General features: G+C 41.5%; 2 protein-coding genes and 1 long non-coding RNA gene across 9 annotated transcripts; 2 read left to right on the plus strand and 1 right to left on the minus strand.

Moving 5' to 3' along the window:
• Positions 1-1,295: 1,295 nt before the first annotated feature.
• sau (Golgi phosphoprotein 3 homolog sauron) lies at positions 1,296-18,619 on the minus strand. 7 transcript variants are annotated; one of them, XM_022834468.2, is made up of 8 exons: positions 18,004-18,617; positions 16,626-16,792; positions 6,871-7,077; positions 5,463-5,594; positions 5,094-5,208; positions 4,394-4,596; positions 3,906-4,077; positions 1,296-3,553 (listed from the first exon to the last, which is right to left on the minus strand). In XM_022834468.2, exons 3-8 carry the CDS (start codon positions 7,072-7,074, stop codon positions 3,504-3,506), a joined length of 876 nt encoding a protein of 291 aa, XP_022690203.1. In that variant the 5' UTR covers positions 7,075-7,077; positions 16,626-16,792; positions 18,004-18,617; the 3' UTR covers positions 1,296-3,503. The 7 variants fall into 7 exon arrangements, with proteins under 7 accessions (XP_022690203.1, XP_022690271.1, XP_022690122.1 ...); XM_022834536.2 differs by having other exon boundaries at positions 17,128-18,617; XM_022834387.2 differs by having other exon boundaries at positions 17,057-18,617.
• Positions 10,214-12,763, plus strand: LOC111261728 (uncharacterized). The gene is made up of 3 exons (XR_002681184.2): positions 10,214-10,680; positions 11,576-11,629; positions 12,639-12,763. It is a non-coding gene; the product is annotated as an uncharacterized LOC111261728 (long non-coding RNA).
• A 666-nt stretch (positions 18,620-19,285) lies between the features above and the next one.
• LOC111259970 (uncharacterized) lies at positions 19,286-25,484 on the plus strand (the record flags this gene model as incomplete). The annotated part of the gene is made up of 1 exon (XM_086969332.1): positions 19,286-25,484. A coding segment is annotated over exon 1 (5,400 nt), but the record flags the coding sequence as incomplete, so codon positions are not given.
• Positions 25,485-25,486: the final 2 nt, after the last annotated feature.

The raw sequence follows: 25,486 nt of genomic DNA on the forward strand, positions 1-25,486 counted from the left end.
CTGATACAGTTTACAAAGTAGACAATAAAGCTGGTTTTGTCGTTTCCTATCTCCATGAATATTAAAGTAGGCTGAAAATGTAGCAGAGAGTCCTGTCTTTCGACAATTTTCGATAATTAGTAATTATAAATGCTTTAACACTTAAATGCTGTATTTTCTTCCAAACGCTTAGGAGTGTCTATACAGCAAGTCACCAACTTTTTTCTATTTCGATTTTTTAATTTCACATTAAAAATTATACTCTTGACTTGAATCCAAATACTGGCGGAAACCGAAATAATGTATCTAGAACACTAACTAGAAATTACACATTTTTCCAGCCTAAACACACTTTTTATGCTTCCTCCCATACACAATATACATATAGAAGCTTCTGGAAAACCACAAGCCTAGGAACGATAATCACACTTCATTCTTAATTGAACTCAATTTATGGCATACGTAAATTCTTTAAAAACTCATAGTTTCAAAAGTGGGGCTTCAAGATTCTACTTTTAAACTCTATGTTGAGTATTATTACAAATAATTAGAATATGATTATTATTATTATTACAGTGTGCTATCATTTCTCAAAAGCCTGCTCGATACGTTGCTACCAGATTCACAATAGCGGCTTTTTCATTTTTGTCGAAAAGCAGCTTTGAAAAAAATATAAAAAGGGATTTTGAAACCAAAAGCGTTCAAATGCGTTCTAGAATAAAAAAAAAACATTGTTTCTGATAATAATAATCGTATCAGATTTTGTAATGAACTTCGTTGAGAGGTCTACCGAAAGCTCAAGCTACCAATCTGGTCTTATCTGTACGATATTCAAGTAACAACAACGCTGTCTTACCTTATAGTAACTTCAAACTAGGAGTAGCCTAAAACAAAAATGTTAATCCACGATTGTTTCCGCCCGAACGTTCACCTAACAAAACTTAACAGACCATTTCGAAAAATAATTTTAATTATTCAATTAATTCAAGAAAAAAATTAATTCAAGCCAGAACTGTCGACTGTGATTTACACGCTTATATTAATAGCACGAAGAGTAGTTTATCTACTTAAATTACTGGGCAACTTTTTCGGCAAAGACGGTAATGAAGTATTTGTGTACCTGTGTATTGTGTACACAATTGTGTTGTGTACAAATTGTGTATGACACAATACCATATCTAGGTTTAATACATCCCAGCAACTCTAAAATGCCAGCCTCTCTACGTAAACCATGGGGCTACATAATTTGCTGCCACATCCAGTATCCATTTAGTAGAGCATTAAGCTTATGTAAACAAATTCAAAAAAAGTGCGCGTTTTAAAAGTGGAACAAATATTTTTCCTATTGTCGTTAATTTATTTTGCGGCTCAATTGTTGCTTTCTTGTCAGCTTACTTGCGTTCTTTTTATGAGCTTTTATAACTTTGTATCTCACGTAAAATCATTGTTTCATCTAATACATTCATTTATCCGTATCCACACTGTATTCTGCTAACGTCAGCATATAGATTACTATTTTTTTATCCATATGCATTTATTATTATTAGCAATTCTTACAGTTTTCATCCGATCAGTTCATAAGTGCCATTTATTAATTATCATTATTATTATTATTATTAGCGATTGAGCTACTCTTCTACTGTTCCCTCCCGAATATTTTGGGTCAATGCTCATCTCATAATCATGATTTATATATATATATATATATATACAGATATATATATATATAAACTGCAACCTTATTTCTCATCCCCGTCTCCTAAAGTTCCAACATGAAGTCCTTGCACGGCAGCGGCGCACCTTTGTGATAGAGAAAGCTCCATCTTGCTCTTTCTATATGTACACAGTATTATCAATACACTTATTTCTATCACCATCGTAGTCGCTGTCGTCATAACCAACTGTCTACCAGTACTACCTGTATTTGTCATCGTGATCATCATTTAATAGTAACGATAATAAGAATCACCAGCATTACATATTCCACATGCTGACCCCGGCAGACCCCCGCCAAACTGCGCTATAACGTAAATTCATATATATATATATATATGAGAGAGAGAAACGTATGTTTCTCCTCGTCTCCATTATCTCAGTGGGCTTTTCATTTGCTTATTTCTTATCGCACCCTTAACCCGTTCGGTCTTCTTCTACTTAAACAACGGTTTTTCCTTACTAACGTGTGTTCAGGCAAGGATGCGTGTTCGTGTGTTGTGTTTGTCACTGTATCTATTCATATATTTCCACAAAACTCGATATACTCAGGATGAGTATTTGCTAGATCAAATCAACCTCTTTGTCAAATGTTCGCGCACGCCAACCTCTCACTTCAGTTCGGACAGTTCTCGTCTTTTCCTTATTTTTTTTTTGTTTGTCAATTATATCTTCACAGGGAATTACATAACATGATTCTGCTTCTTGTGTATACTGCCGTTTATTTCTTATCATAATTGCTAAACTAACTAGGGCGACGAATGAAATAATGAAGAAAATCATTTTGCTGAATTCGCTGTTTCGTAATGTAACAATCACGGTCAAAATTTTCTTCGATCATGCGCGCATTGCCTCTCTCATATGCTCTGTATCAGTTCATTTCGGTGCTTATCAGATTGCCAGTGCTAGTATACGCTGATCCGACTGCCATAGGCCAACTGGCTGGGTTGTTTGTACACCAAAACGGTATCTCTCATTTTTCTCCTACCAGGAAACATACCTTGCGGCTTACGAGATAAGATAATAAAATTGTTTCTTCCGGAAGTATTGTAACACTAAAATTAGTAATAATAATAAACAAGTGTTCATAAAAACGTTTTTCCCTTCATTAATTCATTTACCAGTAATTGGCTGTCGCCTAGGAGAGAGACAGCGTGAAACAGACGAAAACAGATCTGGGTTAGTAACGGACACTGTAATCAGTCGAAGCCCTGCGTTATATTGCCGTCATTAATGAGATTGAATAAAGTCAGTTTCGTGCTTAGTCTAATTGTAAACTCTGCGATTACCTACAGCGATACAAAGACCAGGGTTGTAAGGATCCTTTACTCTTTGATACTGAGGATGCTTAAAAAACACTTATGGACTTTACTTTGCTTTTGAATCGCTGTCGTGATCTGCTTCACTGTTCGAAATCTACGGCAGGATCAACTGGGGTGCTCTCCCCCGTTTCTGGCGCCTGTGTTACACGGTATTGGTTTACTTTTATGTCACATGCACGTGTTATGTGTGTACCTGCTTCGGTTGGTTTATCCATAAGAAAGAACTCAACAAAAAATGCATTATTCTGAATAAAATATTATCGCTATGGATTATCTTGTTCGTGAAAAGGTCGAAAAGGCGGTTCGACGGATTAGTGGCGTATGACGATGGATTCTCTTCATTCTACTATTATTATTAGCCCGCTCATCCTAGCTCCTGTGCTGGTCGGTTTTTTGTTGCACTTCATTTCTTTTTCAAGAATATCTCCTGCCCCTCCTTCGTGAATGCTTTTACTGCTGTCGTACTACCACTACTAATGGTAATTTTTTTTATTTGACAAATGCGGCGAACACTCCCCACATGATATCACACGTCTGACCTGTAAATAGAGGTAAACAGGCTTAGTTAGTAGACGGCCACCGTCTACAAACGCCATTCCAGTTAAGTGGTATCGATGAAGAAATCATGTTTCAAGCCTTTACATGAATGCAATGTTCGCTTGCTGTCTCACGTGTGCCGTCAAGTTCTTTACGTTAAAGTGAAAATACGTTATTTTCACTAATATAAAAATAGCCTAGAACCTAGCTAACAGTTTAACTAGGTTAACTATATGGAGTCAGTCACGTGAGAAATTGTTTAGTGTTCATTTCAAAATACAAATGAATGGTTTTAAAATTGGCCTTTTGCACAAAAGCGGTGAAATCGCGTAAAATGCGTGGTCATTTAGTTACTTTTGGCGCACTCTGCCTCGAAGTCCATGTCTAGAAGGTCGCGTACTCTACGCATAGCCATTTCGTATTCTTCGTCGGATAGCGGATTAAACGCGTTCTCAAGGACGTCCGAGGCATGTGAAAGTAACAATAGCGCCAAATGCCGCCGTTCCATGCGGTGAACGTCATTCACCTAAAAATAATAACCCCCTACTATTAGAGTATCGGTCATTCGCTTATAATCAATGTTTTAGTAGGAGCAGCTGTAAGCCAGCAAATGTAGGATTCCTCGTTTTATGTTGAGTGCACAACATTTGTTTAGGTACGCTGCGACAGGAAACAAATTTAGTTTATTTCACTCACTAGAGAAAGATTCCTCTTTCAATCAGGATTTTCTTAATTATCCTGCAGGTTATAACATCCTGCAGGTTATAACTTCGCTATAAGTTTGAATAATTTCAAACTTGAAGTTTGAAGCAAATAGTAATAATATAACGACATCGTCGTACCCATTTGGCAAGAACAGAGTCTTGCACACGCTTGATGAGTTTATCTTTGACATTCTGGTCAACAAGTGGGTGGGTTGTCATATTAAAAAGTAGGAAGTTCTGTTGTTCCGTCGTCAGGATTCCTTTTTCGACAAGGCCTTTTGCCAGCCGCTCACGAACGTTGCGTAGCTGATAGCGTAATTTCAGTGGATTCCACGTCTCTCCTACATGATATACATTACAATTTAAAAAAAGAACATAGGTGTTAGGGCTCACCATATGTATAATCCTCTATCTTTTGTCTTTGTTGTGTCCGCATTTAGAGAATTTCACTACCGCGAAAACATAGCTACAGGTGTAACATGCTTGCATAAATTTTAGAAATTTTTTTTTTAATACAAATTTCGCATTATCTAAGCTCTTGAAATAGGCAGAAACCAATACGCACAAATGATCTTTATGAGTGGCGTTTAAGACATACCCCCACTAATGTTGCTTCAAGGTATCTTCAAAACTTTAAAGTTTACTGTAACTATGTCCGAGATTCGCAAAACCCATAGTAGTGAGACTATATTGTATTTTCTAGGTAAATATCTATAGATATTTGTAATGACGATCATTGTATATACTGAGAACGTATCCTATGTATGCCAAAAGAATTTAGTATTCGATATGCTGTCCTTGACAAGAATTACTAGGGAGCTTCAGTTAGAAAACTAACCACTGAGATAGTCGACCCAGTTTTGCAGCGTTTCAGGGGTCGCAGTCTCTTTGATGTGTTTCAGCGCTTCATCAAGGATTACGTCCCCAACTGGAGCGTCGTTTTTGACAACAACCTAAATCACAGCACAATCAAACCCAGCCGGTGAAAAGTTAAAAAAAAAAAAAGAAAAAAAGCGTCATAATTATACTCGGTATAATGGTCTGCTACAGCGGTTTATTGACTATCGCGACCGCTGTACTTTCACGCAGTTTTCATAAAAAAAAACTTATGTACACATGTTGACCACAACAAAAAGAAGTTAATGAAAGTTAAGAAAATTTGCGATGTATCTATATTTAATGTATATCTACATACGTAAAAGCAAACCTTTCTCATGAGCAGAGATTTTCGTCGCATTCCTGCCGCCTCGAGATCGATCCGGCCGCGGATACCTAACTCAACCAGAATGCAGCCTCGTAGACCTGACGAGATGCAGTCATTCCAAAAAGATGTATAACCCTGCACAACAATGATGACCATGGCAACGACAACAACAAGAACAATAAACTCGGCTGTCGTAAATAATAGCCACACAAATAGTGACGGTTTAAGCTGCCGCAGTAGTGTCATATGCGGTTAGAAGAAGAAAAAAACTTGTATGACAATGTCATCCGCGTGGCTTTGCTGCCCTATCCGTAGTCAAAATGAATACGATGCTTCAACTACATTGTAATACCTGCATCTTACAGAGGAAATATACTAACGGTTTGAAGCCATCTTTTTAAGTACAACTTCATCAAGCATCCTGTTAGAGTCCGGAGGAATCGACCATAGACCATAAAGAAAACATTTTATAGATGCATTTCTTAATTTAATACCTATTTTTTTCAACCATGCAAGCCTATAAAAAAATCGATTGAAGAAAACGATTGAGCATTTATGACAGCGAGCGTCACAAAGAACTTCTGCACTTTGTTATCAATGCAAAAGCATCAGTCGAAAATTTACTTTCGGTGGAGCAACTGATCCACCACTCAATACTAGCAATCAAGTTTCCTTCCTTTAGACTGGTTGATCTTTTGCTGCCAGCAACAAACATAGCGAAGGTTAGAAATAAGGCGATACCTAGTGAGCAGAACAAGCCCTTACTTACAGACAACAATTTTATCATGGTTACATCATCGTTGTTATAGCAGCACTACAGGCAATCGCAGCTACTGAACTGTTAATAATATCGAAGTTGAAAAACTTCACTGGACGGTACACCCGTTTAGAGAGCGGGACACTCAAAAAACCGCGATTACACAAAAACGAAGCTAAATCACCTTAGAGGATTCGTTACTCGCATAGATTTATCAAAATACTCACTAATTGCTATCGAGGAAAATATATATGAAAAGACAAGGATGATGCCAATGGCTGCTTATAAGCGCTAGAGCTTATTAGAGAAACAATGAATTACAATTGGGTTCACACTAAATTAGTCATTCGAAACACATAACAACAGAAACAACGACGTTATCTTAAGATTAAAGCTGCCCAAAGAAAATCAGACAACAAAAACAAACATCACCGCTCAGGTACTAGAAAACTAGCGATTCAAAGCTCGACAAATACTGAAAAGCATACTCGGAGAAGTTTTTCATGTTGTCTAACCCAATATACAAAGCTGCACAAGGGAAGAATTACTTGACATGCGTACAATCTTACAAAAAAAATTGTAGTAAATAGAGATTAGCTTACGGTGTAGTCATAATACTCTCATATTTTTAATTTCTATTCAATAAAATCTCACCTCTTTCTCCTTAAGTCCAAGTAAAAGGACTTCTTCCATAAGTGTTAGCCGAGTCTCCTTGTCCTTGTCGCATCCGTCTCCATCCTTCCCGATTCGGTCGGCCTCTTCGCGATCGCGATCTTCACCGGTATTACCCCCGCCTGCGCCATTCGCCTGAATGACAGCGGCAGTGCGCCGCTGCACAATGCCGTCCGGCCGAAACATTTCCTGCAATCATGCAGACAAACAACAACATCTTGTGTAACACACTGCACAATACCTGCTTCTTGCATGTTTAGGCAGTTACAAGTAAATTAAGAACACTAACTATGTTAAAGTTTTGATAAAACTGATTATGCAAATTTAAGTGTACAAAAGCATTATTAACAAATAGGGTCCGTACGTATATTGTGTGGATCGGTATGACGTTTTTCCCCCTGGTTTTGAGCCCTTGCCATTATTCCGTCTACTCAACTTCGTCCAAAAAAACTCAGTCTGTACGAAGTTTTAGTTGGGACTTAAGGCTTGGATTGACCTACGTCACGTCACCAATAAATACAAGAAATATATTTGCATTCAGTATTTTATCTCTTAGAAGGCGCAGTGTTCTCAATGAGACTGCGACTTCTCAATGGCATTAGATTAAAATTAAACAAACAAAATTAATTCGGAAAAACATATCGAATGATGCTGCGAATGTTTTGCACCCCGATTTAACGATATATTTACCAGCTATCCACTGTCTTGTAGACAATGAAATAAGATTATATAAAGGAAGACGGGAAGTGCGAAATTGTTTATAAACATGCTACCGCATATCATCAAGCTTGCCAGCAGATGACCCCATATGCACTGCAAATATTGACAGGCTCAGCTTACACGCAAGTGATACCACCAGCTGGTCAGCTAAACAAGACCTCGTAGTCCGGGTCCACCAATTACTTACTAAATTCTGGTCGAAGATAAATTTTCAGTAATTAATTAATCATTGCAGCGAACAGCCTCAATGGCTTTGTTCGAATTAATTTCGTTTTTTCTCTGCAATGCATTGCAAAATAGATCTGCATAATATCTTATAACTCTGAATATAAAGCTTCGCTTAAAACTGTTGTCACCTATTGCTATGCGATCCTTACCAACCGAGGTAAGAATTCACAGTAAGCGATGAAAAACGCAACCTCATGTACAGGAAAGATAGAATATGTAAGGAAAGGCATATAAGTGAACCCAACTTTTTTTTTTATTAGAAACCTTTAGTTACAAGACTACCTCTTCCTAATTGTCAATTTATGTTTTTTCTGTACGCCTATGGGTCGTATCTTTTTTGTTTAACTTTTTTTGGGAGCGGTAAGCAAATATGCTTCGTTTAACCTATATTGCATCACTGTGATCTGTGATCTAATATTTGCATCATGTCCTGTCCTTTCTTCCACACGATATATTTTCAGATGTAAAAAAAGCACGTACTTTAGTATTTTCGTTTACCAAAATCTCAAAATCATTGAATCTGCATGCCAAGTTGAAGCGCACTCGGTTTCGTGGGTCTCTAGTGCTATAAAATCGTTTGCTTACTTTTTTTCTTAATAATAAGATGGTTCTTGTGAAATTCGTACGATTCTTCCTTATGAAATTATTCGTTATCTAAAGCCTTGTTTTAGCCAGTTGTGCTTTAACAGAGCCTTTAATCAGCTTCTAAACGAAAAGTCAAATTGAGTACCACTTGTAGGCTTATCAACGTTTTCAGGGAATGCAAACGGCAAATAACTAGTAGCAATGCTTGTAACTGCAATGCTTTACAACGACTTAAGAGAAGATCATCTGGACCAAAGAGACACTGAATGTGGCTTTTACCGCTTACCGCAACAACGGTTCTATACAAGTAAAATATTATTTTTAATTTTTGGCAGTCCAAGAAGGGTAGACAAATTCACTACGATTGTAACTATATAATTGACAAATAAACCAATTCCATTTATCCTTCTCAACGCCTGTTTACAGGCGTTACGATAGCATCTGATTAGTTAAAATAGTTTCGTCAAAGCACCTAGGGAAGACCCTGCAAAGTGAACCCAGAACAGAATGACCCCAATTGTCTTTAGCAGACGAAAAATACTGTGACAGCAAACATCTGTGATTTATGCTCACCGGCTTCACACAATTGGAACTAGTATAAACCTAGTGTAGTACAAATATTTACTCACATACCACGCCTATGTACTAAATTAGCTCGTATCTACTATCCAACAGTTGCTTCAGTCTCTCTCACTCTTAATCCATTATCAAGTTGATAGCCTCAATGTAGAAATACAGTAACCTAATCCGACCGACAGATTATTAAATTTACTCATAGTACAACCCTGATGACTGTCGAAGCTTTTTTTTGCCAGTCATACATACTCTAAGTATGAACAAAAATAACAATCTCAATTTCTCTTTTAAAATAATACACGTAAATTACAAGTAGGGTAATAGCAGCCTGAGCCCGTGCCTTAATGCGCCACGTGCACAAAAAGCACTACGAACAACTACAGATGTTATAATTTGTAATGGCACACTGCGCAGATAATGGTAGTAAAAATAGTGTCAAAAAATCGGTTGGGCTCAGCGATTGCCGTTGCCATGACTAAACGCAGCCATCAGACTTCGGACAGATGAGAGTTACGTTGCGTGTTTAGTGTATAGTTATATTAGTTATAATGGTGAATTGGAAAAACTAAAAAATCAAATCTCCAAAGTCGAGTTATTTCATCAATTAATATTGTTATATAGAACGATAGGTAGTGCCGAAATATGGTATGACGTTTCGATTTAAATTAACGATGGCAAAAAATCGGTAGACCTATCAAAGCCGTTGCGTTGAGGTACTATAACGTGGTTTTCATTATGCCAGCTTGATATCAACATGCGATCTATATTAGAAAGCAATAATAAATTCACTAAAAGATGATCTTGATCAAATACGACAGTATTAACCTTTCTTTGCCTCATGCCTTCTGTTGATCTGTATTATACTGGAAAACGCTTTCAGCTAGTCCGTCGTATCCTCTCAATTTACGTCATCTCACATTAAATGCAAAGAATCTCTAAGGATCAAGAATTCGTCAGAATTACTAACTGAATGGCAATGAAAATTATGGCATGGGTGATACGCTTTGTACCTTGTGTTTCTATCGCTATTATCATTATTACACCAAGAGCATGTGATAGAAATTTTTGGACAGCATACGTGAACTACACCCTCTTTTTCAGTTCCTGCAGCCCACTAGACAATTTTTCAGCGCAAATAGGCGTTCCATAAGTGGCTAAGTTTGTACAGGAGCTGCACTCTGTTATTTTTGGTGTCTATACTCATAGTGTGTCTGTGTCATTATATGTACTAGTGAAAAACTCGATCGAACGTAATTCGGATGCAATACTCTCTTAAAGTTAGCTCAAACGTTAGCTGCTTGCGCAGTGAATAGACGCCTGCAGGCTGCCTTAACCTGACTATCCCTAGAAATTCAAACGTCTTAACGGCAATTTGTGGCAGTCAACACAGCAATATAAACAGCAATTGCTGTCATCGTGGATCTCTTGGTGAACAGTCCCACTTTTGGAGGTGTGAACGAATGCCCAATTGTTTGACTCTTGCATGGACTAGAGAACGAATGTACGTAAGCGACAGTAGTATATCCTTTGATAACGAAAAGGAGTACACAAAATGGTACTTCGAATTAATACGTCGAAGGACAAACAGTTATACTATTGTGAATGAAGTCATGGAAATGCACCCCTCACGCGGTTACTTCGTAGAACTTTTGAACAATCATAAGGAAAAGAAAATTGAAACTGGTGAGTTCGCTATCGGATGTGCTATTTACAAAAGTTGCTGAAGTTCGTATCAAAATTTCATTTCCTACTCTAAAAACTCTTGTCTGTGACTCATGCTTTTGTACATATCTTTAATGAATGAAACACATTAAAAACGTAAAACATGTGGTACGTTTGTGGATCGTTTTACTTTAAATCATCGAATCGACGTTTTGCCAACGTCAAAGGAACGTTCGTCAATCCTCAGGCGGACTAATGGGCGCCGTCGCAGATAGTACCTAGATAGGTGAGAATAAATAGGATCCCGATATTTTTTGCTGAATATACAAATTTGTCGTATATACAGACTCCAATATACAGGACTTACGGCTGATATTAGAACCCAAATGAATCACAAGTGGGTGAATAGCTCTATTACTAATTTAATGGACCAGTAATGTTATCACCAATACCCTTGTTTCCCAATTCTTTTAATCTTACTGTTTAATGGATGCCGCCACTGTTTCCACGATTCATTTATATTGCACAATTATAGATCTCGATTCCATTTCTTCCTAGAATCATCACTTATTTTAACTTCCAGTCATTTTTGACATGAATATCTGAAGTGTTTTGTGCAATATTTTGGATTCATACCGCTTTTGCAGATTAGCTTGGCACTAATACGACCCAAGTCAGTAACGACATAATAAACCCACTTAGCTCCCTCTAGTCCCTTAACTTCTCAACCAAAAGGCATGTATATATATTCTGATACCAGTTCTTATCTTGCCAGTTCAGTTTCATTCAAATTTTTTTCGCCATCCAATTCTATCAACTTTATAAACTAAGCACTTTATAAACGTCGTACCAACAGATCAGTTGAAATCCAACGTTTAAGTGAAATTAATATAAAATTATATTCTGATTGTTACAGGTATCGGTAATACATGACACGGACCTTCGGTTACCCTATAATACATATGTCAAGGTAACTTGAGTCACATCCTGCTTTTCAACACCCTAGTAATGCAATGATGTCTTGTGATGTGATAGTAGCAGTATATGCCTGTGTTTTTTTTTATCATTCAATGTTTGTCGATAATTGTGCTTATTTAATGTTACTCGGAAATAGTAGAAGTCACCTTGAACTTTTAAGGTTTGAAAGATAGGTTGCACCAAATCTTTCTGAGGGAATTCAAAAACTACAGCAAACATTCGCTGCAACAAGATCTAGCACTCTGCAATAAACTCTGTACATTTTCGTAGCACATTTAAACACTTATTTTACTGATTTTTTTTTTTATTCAGAACTATCTTGTCCAAGACTACGCTTGATGAAGTATTTCTAGTGAGACACTGCCATCTTGTTACTGTAAAGCATTCACTCTTTTTTATAATTACTCACCGACCAGTTCATGCAAATTGCAGTACTTATTATGTTGGACGCGCAATCTAAGATAAAATATTACTGACTAAACTATAAACTCGGGTGTGATTGCCTTTTTAAGAGCAATCATATGTGAACCACTGCTTAGCTCTCTTCTCTCAGTAGAGGATTCCGACTAAGGATTACCTTTTTTTCATACAAAGCTTCCAAGATGCTAATCTATATAGACGTATATTTTTTCTAGCTGAATACTTGCCTTCCTTAAGGCGCTTTTGCTTTCCAGATTTTTTAATAGATAATTTTTAAGAATCATATAGCGTTTGCTTGGAACGATCAGCATGCTAATGCCTTAAGTACCAATGGATAAAAGACACTCTACTCATAACTTACGATGAAATCTGCAACTCATTTACAGCGACGTTAGTTTTAACCTGGTACTGGTACGTCTGAGTTTACACAGCCAGGATGTCTTAATTAGTTTCTAAACAATTTAAGATTCGGCACGTAGTCATTCATCCTCATTGCTACTGCAACTACTATTTAATCACACTGTTGACTATGGCCGATGGCTTTGGCAAGCAAACAACTTGTACTATTTGTCCTTTGGTAGCTGACTGGAAGCGTGGCGTCGACGCGTCACGCCTCGAGCAAGCAATAACACAGCACAGCAAGCCATGACCGTAACCGATGACTGCGAGTGGCTCCGTCAACGCCTACTGCCAGCCCTATTCAGCATCCACAGCCTCCATTTGCAAACAATATACGCTTATCTATTCGGCAATGAATTAAGACTGATTAGTTATTTATGAAAACTGTTGGCACATCGTAAAAAATACAACCTTGTAGATTTTAACGAAAAGCAGGGCAGTAACGTGGAGGAAAGTACTAGCATATAAAATGCAACAAAGACCAAAATTAGGACACAGGTCGTTGCTATGTGGAGCTGCTTTCAAATAAAGCGATACGTCTACGTACTTGGAAGTAACCCCTATATATTTGCAAGTGCCTGTAGTTCTCAATACGTTTTCTATAAAGCTAAGTGGTTAAGAAATATACTGTGTCATGCTTACATGTTCATAGACCTTAAAGATTGGCTAAGATACTGCAGATCTTTTTTGCATATTTCTTTCTTCCGTATTACACCATTATAAAGATTCAAACACAGAAATGCTTCACATTCATCCAAACGTGATTTTAGTCACATGTTGACTTGTTTTTTAATATACATGTCTTGACTGACCAGCCGAAAAAGGTTGACAGTTTGGTGTGGCGTAACAAAAAGTTGCGTTATTGAATATTAAAATGAGCTATAATTATAGTAAACGGGCATTTAACCGTAATAGATTATATGATTTTGATGTACAGAGAGCACCATTGTTTCCATTAGCACCATTATGCTAAGTTATAAACGAAGTAAAGCCCATTTAAATAATGGACGATGTGCCAGAACAGAAATGAATCACGCGTATGATAATACACCCGAACCACAGTACGCCAATAACAACGTTACACTCCAAAATATAGCTAGATATTCACCCAAAACACTGTAGGAAGTGGTTTAGATGAGATTTGATTGAAGCCTGTTGATTTACTGTATATATTAGTTTTGCTTCTCAGATTTATTGGATGGCAAGTGATAAGTAACGTGCAAGTTTGCAAAATGAAACTGCAATAAAAGATGCAAAAGAAACGATGACGTATGTTACATGTCACTGAGTCCAACTCAATGAACACAGGAGCACTCGTAAGGCATTAAGTGCATAAATACATATTTACACATAAAAATACACATAAAAGACATTTATAAAAGGTACACATATTCTATACTTAAACTTTCCGTCTACCTGTGTATGAACTTCACACATTCGCTTCAAAGGGCGTCGCGACATTCTAGAATAGTTAAAAAGATTATGCTGAGCAAAAAATAACTTCTTTTACGTTTTAAAATAATATATTTAAACAACATATGGTCTAAACTCCGCCAATGCTGCGTACTTCTGGATCATCTGCTGTTGACCCTTAACTTAGAACTTACTTCTATACTACTTAAGGTATATATATATATATCTAATTATAGTTGGCAGAAATTTAAGACAGCAACATTCTTACTCAGTGGAGTTACCTTAGAATGTCTGTCATGAGCGTCGACTAAGAATATAACCCCAAGAAATTTACTTACCCTTCAAAAAATGTACAAGTTCTGGATATTTAAGAAGTATCAATGGTTAAAACTGAATACTGTATAACGGGTACTGACAGTTCCCTTTACACAAAAACCATATACATCATATCAAAAAACATCATCAACCATCTAGAACCTAATATTTACAAAAAGTTGCGCAAAAGTTGTACAAAAAGTTATACTAACATATTATTGTGATTAGAATCAACACATATGCCACTTTTTTTGTAACACAGGGTAAAATGGCTCTGATATGATAGAGTGCCGGATGCTCATATGACACCAGTACATAGCAATACTTACGTATAACTTACGCATATCGTGCTCGTAACCTGGAAAATACATATTTGCACCTTCAAAGAAATTTTTAAATCTCTCTGAACTCTTTATTTGTATATTTAAGAAAATAGTCTAGATAGTTTTCGACCATTGTATAATACATGTACCCACCTTAATTATTGTTAAGGCATGCTCGCTACACTAAGTATGTGCATTTTCGATAATTTTCCTACAAAAGCAATGCCTAAGTATGGAGATGACATTTACGTTAACAGATTTTTAAACTTTATGGTTCCTATAATTTTTTTATTTTTATATATCTATTCAGCACGTTCACTAATAGCAGACATCGCCGAATAATTACATCGAAAGTTAAAAATTCGTACAAACACGTTTCGTACATTCAGCATACGTATAATCTACTCCATAGTCCGTACAAGTTCCTATTACATCTATTTTCCCTGTTAAAATCGTTGTTCCCTTTACCAGATATTCCATTGCATATTTTCCATTTGCAAAAGTTCCGCTGCGTTGTTGCGTTCAACACGAATTAAGTCGACAGTGCTCGACTGGGTTAGGTAATTGATCAGAGCAAACTGTCCGTTACAAAGGCTCTAGCTGAGGTCGGCCAGTAAGTCATTTTAATTCATCACAACAGCCTTTCCTGTCCTACAGTTGTCACCGCCTCAATCATCATCATTATAATATACACACAGAGGGTCTGTGATGTGGCATGGTGATCATTAAGTATAGATATACACATGTGTGTGTGTATGTATCTAATCAAACTGGCGGCTAGCAGGGAGACAGCGGACGTGTCACTGGACTCATTGGCTGACGAAACAACCAGTTACATACTGCCGCTACTAATTCACGCGTGCGAGTGGCAGTCGCTGTAGTTGCTACAGTAATAGAGCTGGCCGTAAGCCGGTGAGCCGTCAATATTGTCCAATGCTGCTGGCAACGCTGGTAGTCGCTTCGATAGTGCTGATGGCAGTAATAGCAGCGACAGCAACTGTCAATGGTGGCGACCCGTAGCCATTCGACCACGGCGAACGCTCCAAAGCCAAACAACAGCAAGAGCGGTTTATAACCATAGATACAATCACAAGCCGATGGGTTGACAAATAGACAGCATCCTCCACGACAATAATACAAATGCATCCACGCAAACATACACCGAATAGGCCCATAAACACACATATTCATACCACTAGTCAAATGTAGTACTGCTCACGGCTGGACGGACACGCAAATGGAGCGCCATAGAGTTGCAAAATTTTCTTCCCCCATTTTAGTCGCAGCTAATATCATATTCTTAGTGTTAAGCAGAGTTACGCTGAATGGCAAGGATTGCTGTATGCTGAACCGTTACACCACAGTCGAGGTGGCCGCCATCGCTATTATAAACAACCCGACGTCAGTACCGCTCATATGACGCCGACCAATAAATCCGAGTAACAACAACTAATTGTCTCAGCAATATCAGTAATAATTCAAATAGTAGCCGTGATAATATGAATCGACCAGTCAGTCAGTAAACGTTGTAATAATTAGTCCTACACCTGGTGGCAATTCTAAATGTGGCAGTTGTGCTCTTGCTGATAGCTAAACAAACAACAAATATTATTAACAGCACTTTATAAATATTTTGAAAACATTTGATAAATTGATTATACATATGTCGTAATTTTTCTTCCTTGTGGAGTCTCTGACAACGGTAATCGATAATTATAACATATTTCTATTTATGATACATTGTGGATGACCTAAATTTTTTCAAAATATGTCAACATACGTGTAGAGCTAGCCAGCGTATCAGGAAAACGACGGCGAGGTGGTAGGTCCTATAGACAGAGATCGAGTTCTGCATTACGGTATATATATAGTAGACATGCGGTGAGGAGATGATTTACGTGTTTGGCTTGCTATACCAAGAAACGATAATCTTTATATTCAAGAGGTGTCGTGTACACAGTGGCCAATATTCACAGGTGGTAAATTTCTTCTGGGCCCTCTGGCTTTCGACTGACACAGTCGCACCACAGTCTCGCCTTCCGTCTTAAAAATCATCACGACACACTAAAAGAGCGATACAAGACGCAAACGAAATTAATGTGTGAATCCATATCTTACCTTGTTCTAACGATAGATTTTTTGCTTTGGAATAACACTGTTTATCCAATATTGATGCCGTTGTTTCTGCTGCTCGAGGTTACGATGAAAACTGTGGCGACCAAAACTTGCTTTTATGATAAGGGACGATGTGGTCGCAGTATTACAATCGCGCCTTCTGCTCAAACCTATAATGCACAGAGCAAATTTGTAGCGGCCTGCTCGAAGTGGAAGTAAATGATTCGATTCGCTTGTTCACTGTCGGGTAGACTTTTCTCAACCACCCACACCCTGACTCTCCTTCCCTTCGAGACTTTGTCCAGCCACAACAAAGGTTATCCATCTATGATACGTGACAGGACCACAGGACTCCGTTCTACCCCCCCCCCCCCAAAAAAAAAGTGCTGTCACAGTGCTACACCTCCACACTAAATTCACACCCACCCACCCACCGTCGTGCGTTTCCAATCCTTAAGACAAAACTGCAGTTCAGCAGCTACTACGGCCTTTCTCTGGATATTACCAATGCCTCTGATGTTCCTTAAAATCGTTCTAATTGTCCCTTTCTTCCGCACAGATACAATCACACACTTGCACGTTACAGGAATTCACCGCCACCGTTCCCGAGCTATACTTCGCAGCAGCAGGAAAACGCATGGTTCGACATTTCAAACGACGCCAATATGATACCCGTTGAGCCACCTTCTCCTGCTGTTGTTACTGCAATATGAACTACAAGGGACGGTTGGGGTCAACGGGGAAGCTGGGGGCAGGCGAATTCCTTAAAACCAAGGGACAGACTCTTTGCACAACGATCAGCACAAGCAGCACCGGAAACACGAATGGCAGCTATAGCATAGACAGGCGTGTGCTGCTGCAGAAGCCTAGGGGTTTCTTGACGGTGGCGGCAGTCACTGCGTGTTCGTTGTTTATTTGACAGCTGTATTGCTCAGCGATTGACAAAAACCGTGCCGCCCGATACACGATAGCTTCGTTACTTGTGTGGGCGCTATTAATTACATTTCCTATGGCAACAGCAGCGGCAGTAGGCTCACATGAACAGCCACCGAGGGCAACAAACAAATGGTGGAATATGCCTTTGCGCGCAATTAAGCTCAAAGACAACAACGATCTGGTGGCGAGAACAGTAATAAAACGGCCTATACATGCGCAATGACGATGATGGTCTCGGCGGTGATAACAACATACAAACACCAATATCTCCAGGCAGTGGCCACAGATAATTAGAAGTAGTAACAAAATTTCCAGCGCTGACAATGATGACAAAAGATGAGCTCTGCGCTCGCTGTTGGCACTTGGGCCTGCTGCTTTTTCCTACACGGCCTTACCTATCGTCCGTCCATCCGTCGTAAGTGATTGCTGTTGCTTAATTACTTACTCGTCTCTTTTATAGCACCGATGTCAATCTGTTTATTCGCCGTGGCTAGCATTGCCAATGTCGATCTTCTATCAATCAGGATCTGTGGGCCGCCTGTTTCCTCTGTTGTCTGTATGGCCCTTGCCCAGGTTACAGTAGCCTACTATTATTGCCCTGTGTCCGTCCTGGTGCTGCTTCTACCGCCGCCGCGGCAGCTGGTAAAACTAAGAACGTCGTCCGTCAGACCGAAGTTGCAAATACGAGCCACGACCACACAACGGTAACCCTAGTGATGAGAGCAGACGGTCTCTTGGTGCTCCAACAGCAGACACAAAACAGCTATCACAGACATACTATTACGAGCACTGCTACCCTAATCAGGAATAAAAATAATCGTGCGCCCTAACTGGGGTTCGGCTTCGATTTTTTGCATGGGCACTCCCATCTGAGAAATAACCACCTCTATCAAATTCGACTTGTAAGGTACCCATATACTCCCCAAGACACCCACCCACACATCAACAACAACGCCAAAGTTGTTTGCCCTATAAGAAATCGCTAAAAGAGTACGGCAGCAGACAAAGAACAGGATTTATGGGACACGCAGCAGTTCATACAGAGACAGCTCCAAAGAGTCATCGGCTACCTGCGATCGCAGCAGTTAGCTTTGAATACCAGATACAGACAGGCACAAACGAACGGACATTAAGCAGTAAAGGCAAATAACCAAGAACTAGACCAAGTTGTTGGTTTAGGGCGACAGAATGGCGGACAATGACGAACAGCTGGCTTGTTGGGCAATAGCACCATAGTTAGAACCCAACTATTCCGCCATGTTATATTATACCTAAAGTGTATAACGGACTAACTTAAAAAACCTATAAGCAACTGATCCAATATTCATTATTGTTCATTGATGGATTCGTCATTATGTTCTATTTATTGGCGGGCCAGTTCGGCGGAATTGTCCAGCATTCTGCACATGAACAGCTGGCATCCTGTTACCGCCGTGGCTTACAAACACACTTCGCTGAAGCCACTGCAAACACATACTGGATAGAAACATAAAAATGACATCCTGTAAGCCGCTTTTTATATCTAATCATTAACCAATTCATAATAAAGTCATTTACGATGAACGCTCGACATTGAGCCTTCTTATAGTAATGCCATCGAATCAGCGCATGTTGATGTTAAAAAGCATTTCAAATTTCGCGCCGTTGCGAAAGTCACAAGCGGTACGAACTTCCAACTACGGTTAGTCCGTGATATTGTTGTTGTTATGCTTGTGTGCTGGTGTTGGTAGTGATCGTAGCGGTGCTGCTGCTGCTGCGACAACTGCTGCTGCTGCGACTGCTGCTGTTGCTGCTGCTGCTGCTGCTGCTGCTGGAGAAGAAGACAAGCCAGCCAGCCAGCCAGCCAGCTAGCTAGGAGAGTTAGTTAGCTGGCGAGCCCTAGCAGCTCTTGCCCGTCGTTGCGAATCAATGGGAATTGCCAGTGGAGGTGGATGGTTAGCCATCACGGTGCTGGTGTGATGACTATTGCCATGGTTATGGGCTGCATTGTTGCAGTGCTGTTGCCCCTGTGAAGTGTATCAGATGAGGACCCCGTTTAATGTAGTGTGTATAATTTGTGTGTGCGTGTATATGTGATTCTGTGGCGACGGGTCGCAGTGATCCGGAGCGCGGCTAACAACGGATCCCTTAGTTGCTCCCACCGGAGCAACTGATCGGAGGCCAGACACAGCACGACAACAACAACAACAACAACAACAGCAGCAGCAGCAGGATGTAGCCTCCCCTGCGATCAACTGTGCCGTGGGTGCCGTTCTTTCACAACGTCAACAACACCTGTACTGCGACTGTTGCTGCTCGCTACAAAACAGCAACATCAACGGCCTTGATAACGTGAACGACAAGCAAGATGCTGCTCTCACTGCGACTACTATCGCTGTTGCTACTGCCGCTGCGAGAATAACTGCGTTAACAACGGCATCTGCAGTATCGTCAAGTTCGGCTGCGCCGCCGCAGCCGCAGTCGGCACCACCTTCGCCAGCCTCCGTGGTGTTAGGCGCAACGAGCCCAACGCTAGCAGCTGGTATTATGTCTGCGGATTTGCGGCGACGCAGGCTACGACCGTGGGCCGAGGCCGCTCGATTGGTACTGGGCGCGCAAGAAGCGCTACCTATTGCCACAATCTTCGAGCGGATCCAGGAGCGCGGACTGCGAGATACTACCCCCGGCTCAAAAGAGTGCCTTTTCTCGATGATGCGCGCCCACAGTCGTGGCCCGCACTCGATGTTCTATCGGCGTCTGCTGTTACCAGCAGACGGTCAGGGTGCCCCTACGATTTGTTTCGGCCTGCGCAGCGACCTGCCGCCGTCAACGACGATCGTTGAGACGGACGCCGACACGGATGACGAGAGCCGACACGACTCTCGATTCAAACCCAAAGTCCAGCTGTTGAAGGTGGACGCGCATGGACACAGTGGCAGCAGTAATAATGCCAATAGCAGCAGCTTAGCTAACGGTGCTTCGATTGTCGCGACCGAAGCCCCAGGCACAGCGGAAAGCGAAGCAGAAAATGTCGCGCCGGACGACATCGTAGCCCAACAGCTGCCCCAGCTGAAACGGAAAGCACCGGGCCAAGATGAGACCCCGCCTCCGAAGAGGTGTCTCAGACCGAAACCTCAACGAAACTCCGATGAAAAGGGTCCATCAGTGGAGGAGCATGTTAGCGTATCCAGTCCCGAACGTGCAAGTTCCCCTTTTGCTGGTAGTTCAGCAAGCGGGGGTGCCGCTAATGAAGATCAACCACAACAGCCAAGCCCCGCTGCAACAACGGCAGTCATTCCCATTTGCGCAGTTACGGTTGATGCGCTTCCGCAAATTATGCCGATGGTTACAGAGATCTTATCAACTCCTCATACAATTAGCAGTAATCCTTCGACACGTTCTTCGTCAGCCGGTTCGGGCCTGTCAAGTCGAAGTGGCAGAGTTGCCCCGACACCTAGCACGAACTTCCGGACCATGCGTGAAATGCTCACCAATCTCTCGGATCAATGTGGCATCAGGTTAAATAGACGGCCTGGAAAAAAAATGACATTGTCACAGCAATTGGAGGAAGCCAAGCGTGGCTTTGTGGATCTCGAGACCCCTGATTCGATACTAGCGGGCGTCAATGTCAAGGAGCTACTGTCCACTTATGCGTTTTCATTATTGCCGCGGACGCAGCAACGGCAGCTATTAGCGTTGCTTCCTCCTGTCGAGCTCACCCGACGAAATCATGAAGCTTTGGTAAGAATGGGCAATGTGATAGGAACACACACAGTCTCACCGACCGAAGCGGACGTTGAGGTGAACATCGATTCGGCATTAAACAACGAGTTCTTCGCCAGCGCCTGCCAGGAATGGCGGGATCGATTAACGTTAGGTGACTTAACGCCAGAAAGCCAGCTTAAGCAGAAAGCCGATTTCGAGAAGCATCTTCGATCCGTCGATGGTTGGAAACGACGGAACTTTGAGATCGTCTGGGGCACGTCAGCAGCTAGCAGAGCGGAGAGTGCTATAGAGGAACGCGAGCATCTGTTTAGAATACGTAGGGAACATGAAGAGAATCTTGCAGAACAGGAGAATCTTCGTTTGGCTGCGCTTGAAGCTAAACGAAGGTCTGACGAACTGGCTAAAGAAGCAGCTGCAGCAGCAGCTGCTGTTGCTGCTGAGCTGCTGAGCAAAGAATTACAACCCAAGCTCGAATCCTTGAAACCTGTGGCCAGTCCGATCATCAAAGTCGAACGACCGCCCGTGACCGAACCGCCGCTACCGCCTCCTCCACCTTCATCCATCACTGTGTCTTCAAATCCTTCAACGAAACCTTCAGCTGTAGCTGCTGCTGCTGCCGTCGCCATCGCCATAAAATCCGAAAACGACACAGAAGAGGAGCTGTTGGCTAAAGAGGAGGCGCGGATAGCGACACTGCTGCCTTATTGCTCCGAAACATTGCATGAAGTGTTGGCAGAGCACGGTGTTCCAGTGTCAGCAAACCACCGTCGTAAGTGCAATAATCTTGTTCCGCCGTCGCTCTGTCTTGCGGCACGACGAGTGGGTTTGCGCCTACTCCCTCCACCGAAGTGCTCACTTCCTTCTCCGGTAGCCATTCCACGGCGACGACTTGCTTTTCATCGAGCAGCGAGCCATCGGCTAGTTCTTGATGAATTAGTGACCTCTGAATCGAGAGCTCGATTCGAACGAGAGTGCCGGCAGCTTGCGGATCACTTACAACGGGTAGATTGGTTAATTGATAATCCGCCGCCTGTTACGGTTCCTGTGCCGCTAACGGTGCACGAGCTTATGGCTGATATGCTTACCTTGGTTGAGTCTGATCGGGTTACTTACTACCCACTGCTACCGGGAGTGGTGGACTTTGGTCCCTCGTCTGGAGTTCTTTCCGGAGGTAGCCACTCATACGCGACATCGACGGTGGGCACGCCCTCGCATGCAGGGACGAATGTTGACGAAAATTTCGGCTCAGAACTGATGTTTTCAGTAGCTACCGATGAAGAGCCACCGACGGATATGTCTGACGACGCCATAGGGTCGGAGTTGAGCGAAAGTCGACCAACAACTGCCATTGATCATCTACTTGATACCTCGGGAGCGTTAGCTGATATTGAAAATATGGACCGTCTAGAGCTATCGGCCAGGACAGTTGCCGATCCTGATGTAGCGATGCTATCAGAGGATGATACTAGGGATGCAACAACTCCGGAACCTGCTAACAAACGTGATTCCTTTGCCGTTTTGACAAGCCGGGAAGATACTCACGAAGAACTGCAACCAGAAGACGTGCCCTTGTTAGGTGATTCTCAACAGGCCGACGAAGTTCGGTTGGAGGGAATAGACGAGCCTGATCCGGCATGTGAAAGTAACTTTGGTGAGGGCAACATCGGTGATAAAGTGAAAGAGCAACTTTGTGAGCAACTAAGATCAATAAAAGAGAAAGACAGACACGTGGACCTTACGCGGGACGATAACCTCGAGGAGCCGTCTGGATTACATCCTAGCCAGTCGGAAGATGATGATGAAGATGGCAGTCCGGACTGTGTAATTCTTGATGAAGAAGACTTTTCCGATCCAGCTGCTTCACCCGAGATTGTTACCGCAGACCGGCCGCTACCTTGTCCTGAGACATTGCTACCAGACAACCAATCTCTCGATCATAGAATTACAGACGAGAAGGATCGAAAAGCTTTGCGGGGTCGCTCCTCAGACATGAGCCCAAATCTCGATTATTACAAAGACGATGATGATGATGACCATCGAAAACAAAGGTTATTAGTTTCTAAAAATGGAGATGATAAAGGTATAGAAGGCGGGGACGAGGCTGAGGAAATGGAAGAGTCGCTGGAGATAGAAACTTCGGAACAGACGAAAACACCAAAATCGCAACGGGGTAGCGAGTCACACGATGAAAACAGGCATAGACTAATGACCCCCGAAAATGAACGAACAACAACAACAACCGCCGGGTCGGGAAACTTGCAGGTTCTCCCGAAGGAGGGCGAGCCTTCGGGAGAGAGTGAACATCAATGTACGCCCACCCAAGAATCAAACTCCATTGAACCAACTGAACAGCCTACTTCTAGTGCTAATGATGATAATGATCTTGGCCGGACTGCATCTCCTTCGACAGCGACGCTGACCACGGATGGGTGGTCAGTAGCTGATGACGGTGCTAATACGCCCCCGCTGTCAGTTCCTGTTTTGCCCGAAAGTGTAGTCAGTAGTCAGCTGGACTATCAGGCTTTGCGAAATCAATTGAATATGGATGAAGATGATGACGAAGACGAAGTCGAGGCTGCGGAAGACCAAAACGGATCCCCGCCAACCAGCGATGCAACGTTGTCCGATGAGGATACAGATATTGATACTCTGCTGCCAGGTGGTGGGCGAGGAACTGCCGATGACGATCTAAAAAATTGCGAGACGGCGTCAGACTCGACCATAGAAGAAGACGAAGTGCTACATAGTAACATCAATGATGATAAACGCCATCATCATCACCATCATCATCACCAAATACAACAGCAACAGCAGCAACAACAACAAGAACAGCAGCAACAACAACAACAACAACAACAACAACAGAACCAACAACAACAACCGCAGCAGCAACAGCAGAAAGAACAACAAGAACAGCAACAACAACAGCACCAACAACAAGAACAGCAACAACAACAGCATCAACAACGAGAACAGAAGAAACAACAACAACCGCAGCAGCAGCAGCAGCAGCAACAACGACAACAACACCAACACCACCACCACCACCACCACCAACAACAACAACAACAACAACAACAACAACAACAACAACAACAACAACAACAACAACAACAACAACGACAACAACAACAACAACATGAACCTCCACCACAAGAAGATGAACCTCCACCACAAGAAGATGAACCTCCACCACAAGAAGATGAACCTCCACCACAAGAAGATGAACCTCCACCACAAGAAGATGAACCTCCACCACAAGAAGATGAACCTCCACCACAAGAAGATGAACCTCCACCACCAGAAGATGAACCTCCACCACAAGAAGAACTATCACAACAACAACAACAAGCACGATATAAACTGCCACAAGAACTACCACCACAAGAAAAACTACCACCACAACAACCATGGCATGACCCACCACAAGAGAAAGATCAACAACCACCGCGACAACACACAATACCACAAGAAGAATCACCACAAATACAGCAATTACAACAACAACAGCAACAACCGTCACCACAACGGCCACAATTACAATTACAAGAAGAACAACCACCACAACAACAACCATCACCACAACAACAAGTACAAGAAGAACAAGCACCACAACAACGAGAAAAACCACCATCACAACAGCCACAATCACAACTAAAGCCACAAGAAGAACAAGTACCACAAGGAGAGCAAGTACAACAAGAACAAGGACAACAGGAAGAGCAAGGACGACTACCACGAGAACAACAACAAATTTCAAGAGGACAACAACAACAATCATCACCACAAGAAGAAAAACAACCACTATCCCAAGAACAACAATCACCACAAGAAGAACAACAACCCCCACAAGAACAACAACAACAACCCCCACAAGAACAACAACAACAACAACCCCCACAAGAACAACAACAACAACCCCCACAAGAACAACAACAACAACAAGAACAACAACAACAACAACCCCCACAAGAACAACAGCAACAACAACCCCCACAAGAACAGCAACAACCACCAAACGAACAACAACAACCACCAAACGAACAACAACAACCACCAAAAGAACAACAACAACCACCAAAAGAACAACAACAACCACCCAAAGAACAACGGCAACCACAAAAAGAACAACAACCATCACAAGAACAACAACAACAACCACCACAAGAACAACAACAACAACCGCCACAAGAACAACAACAACCACCACAAAAAGAACAACC

This window comes from Varroa jacobsoni, unplaced genomic scaffold, assembly GCF_002532875.2.
Source record: "Varroa jacobsoni isolate VJ856 unplaced genomic scaffold, vjacob_1.0 scaffold_7, whole genome shotgun sequence".
In the NCBI taxonomy this organism is placed as follows: Eukaryota; Metazoa; Arthropoda; class Arachnida; order Mesostigmata; family Varroidae; genus Varroa; species Varroa jacobsoni.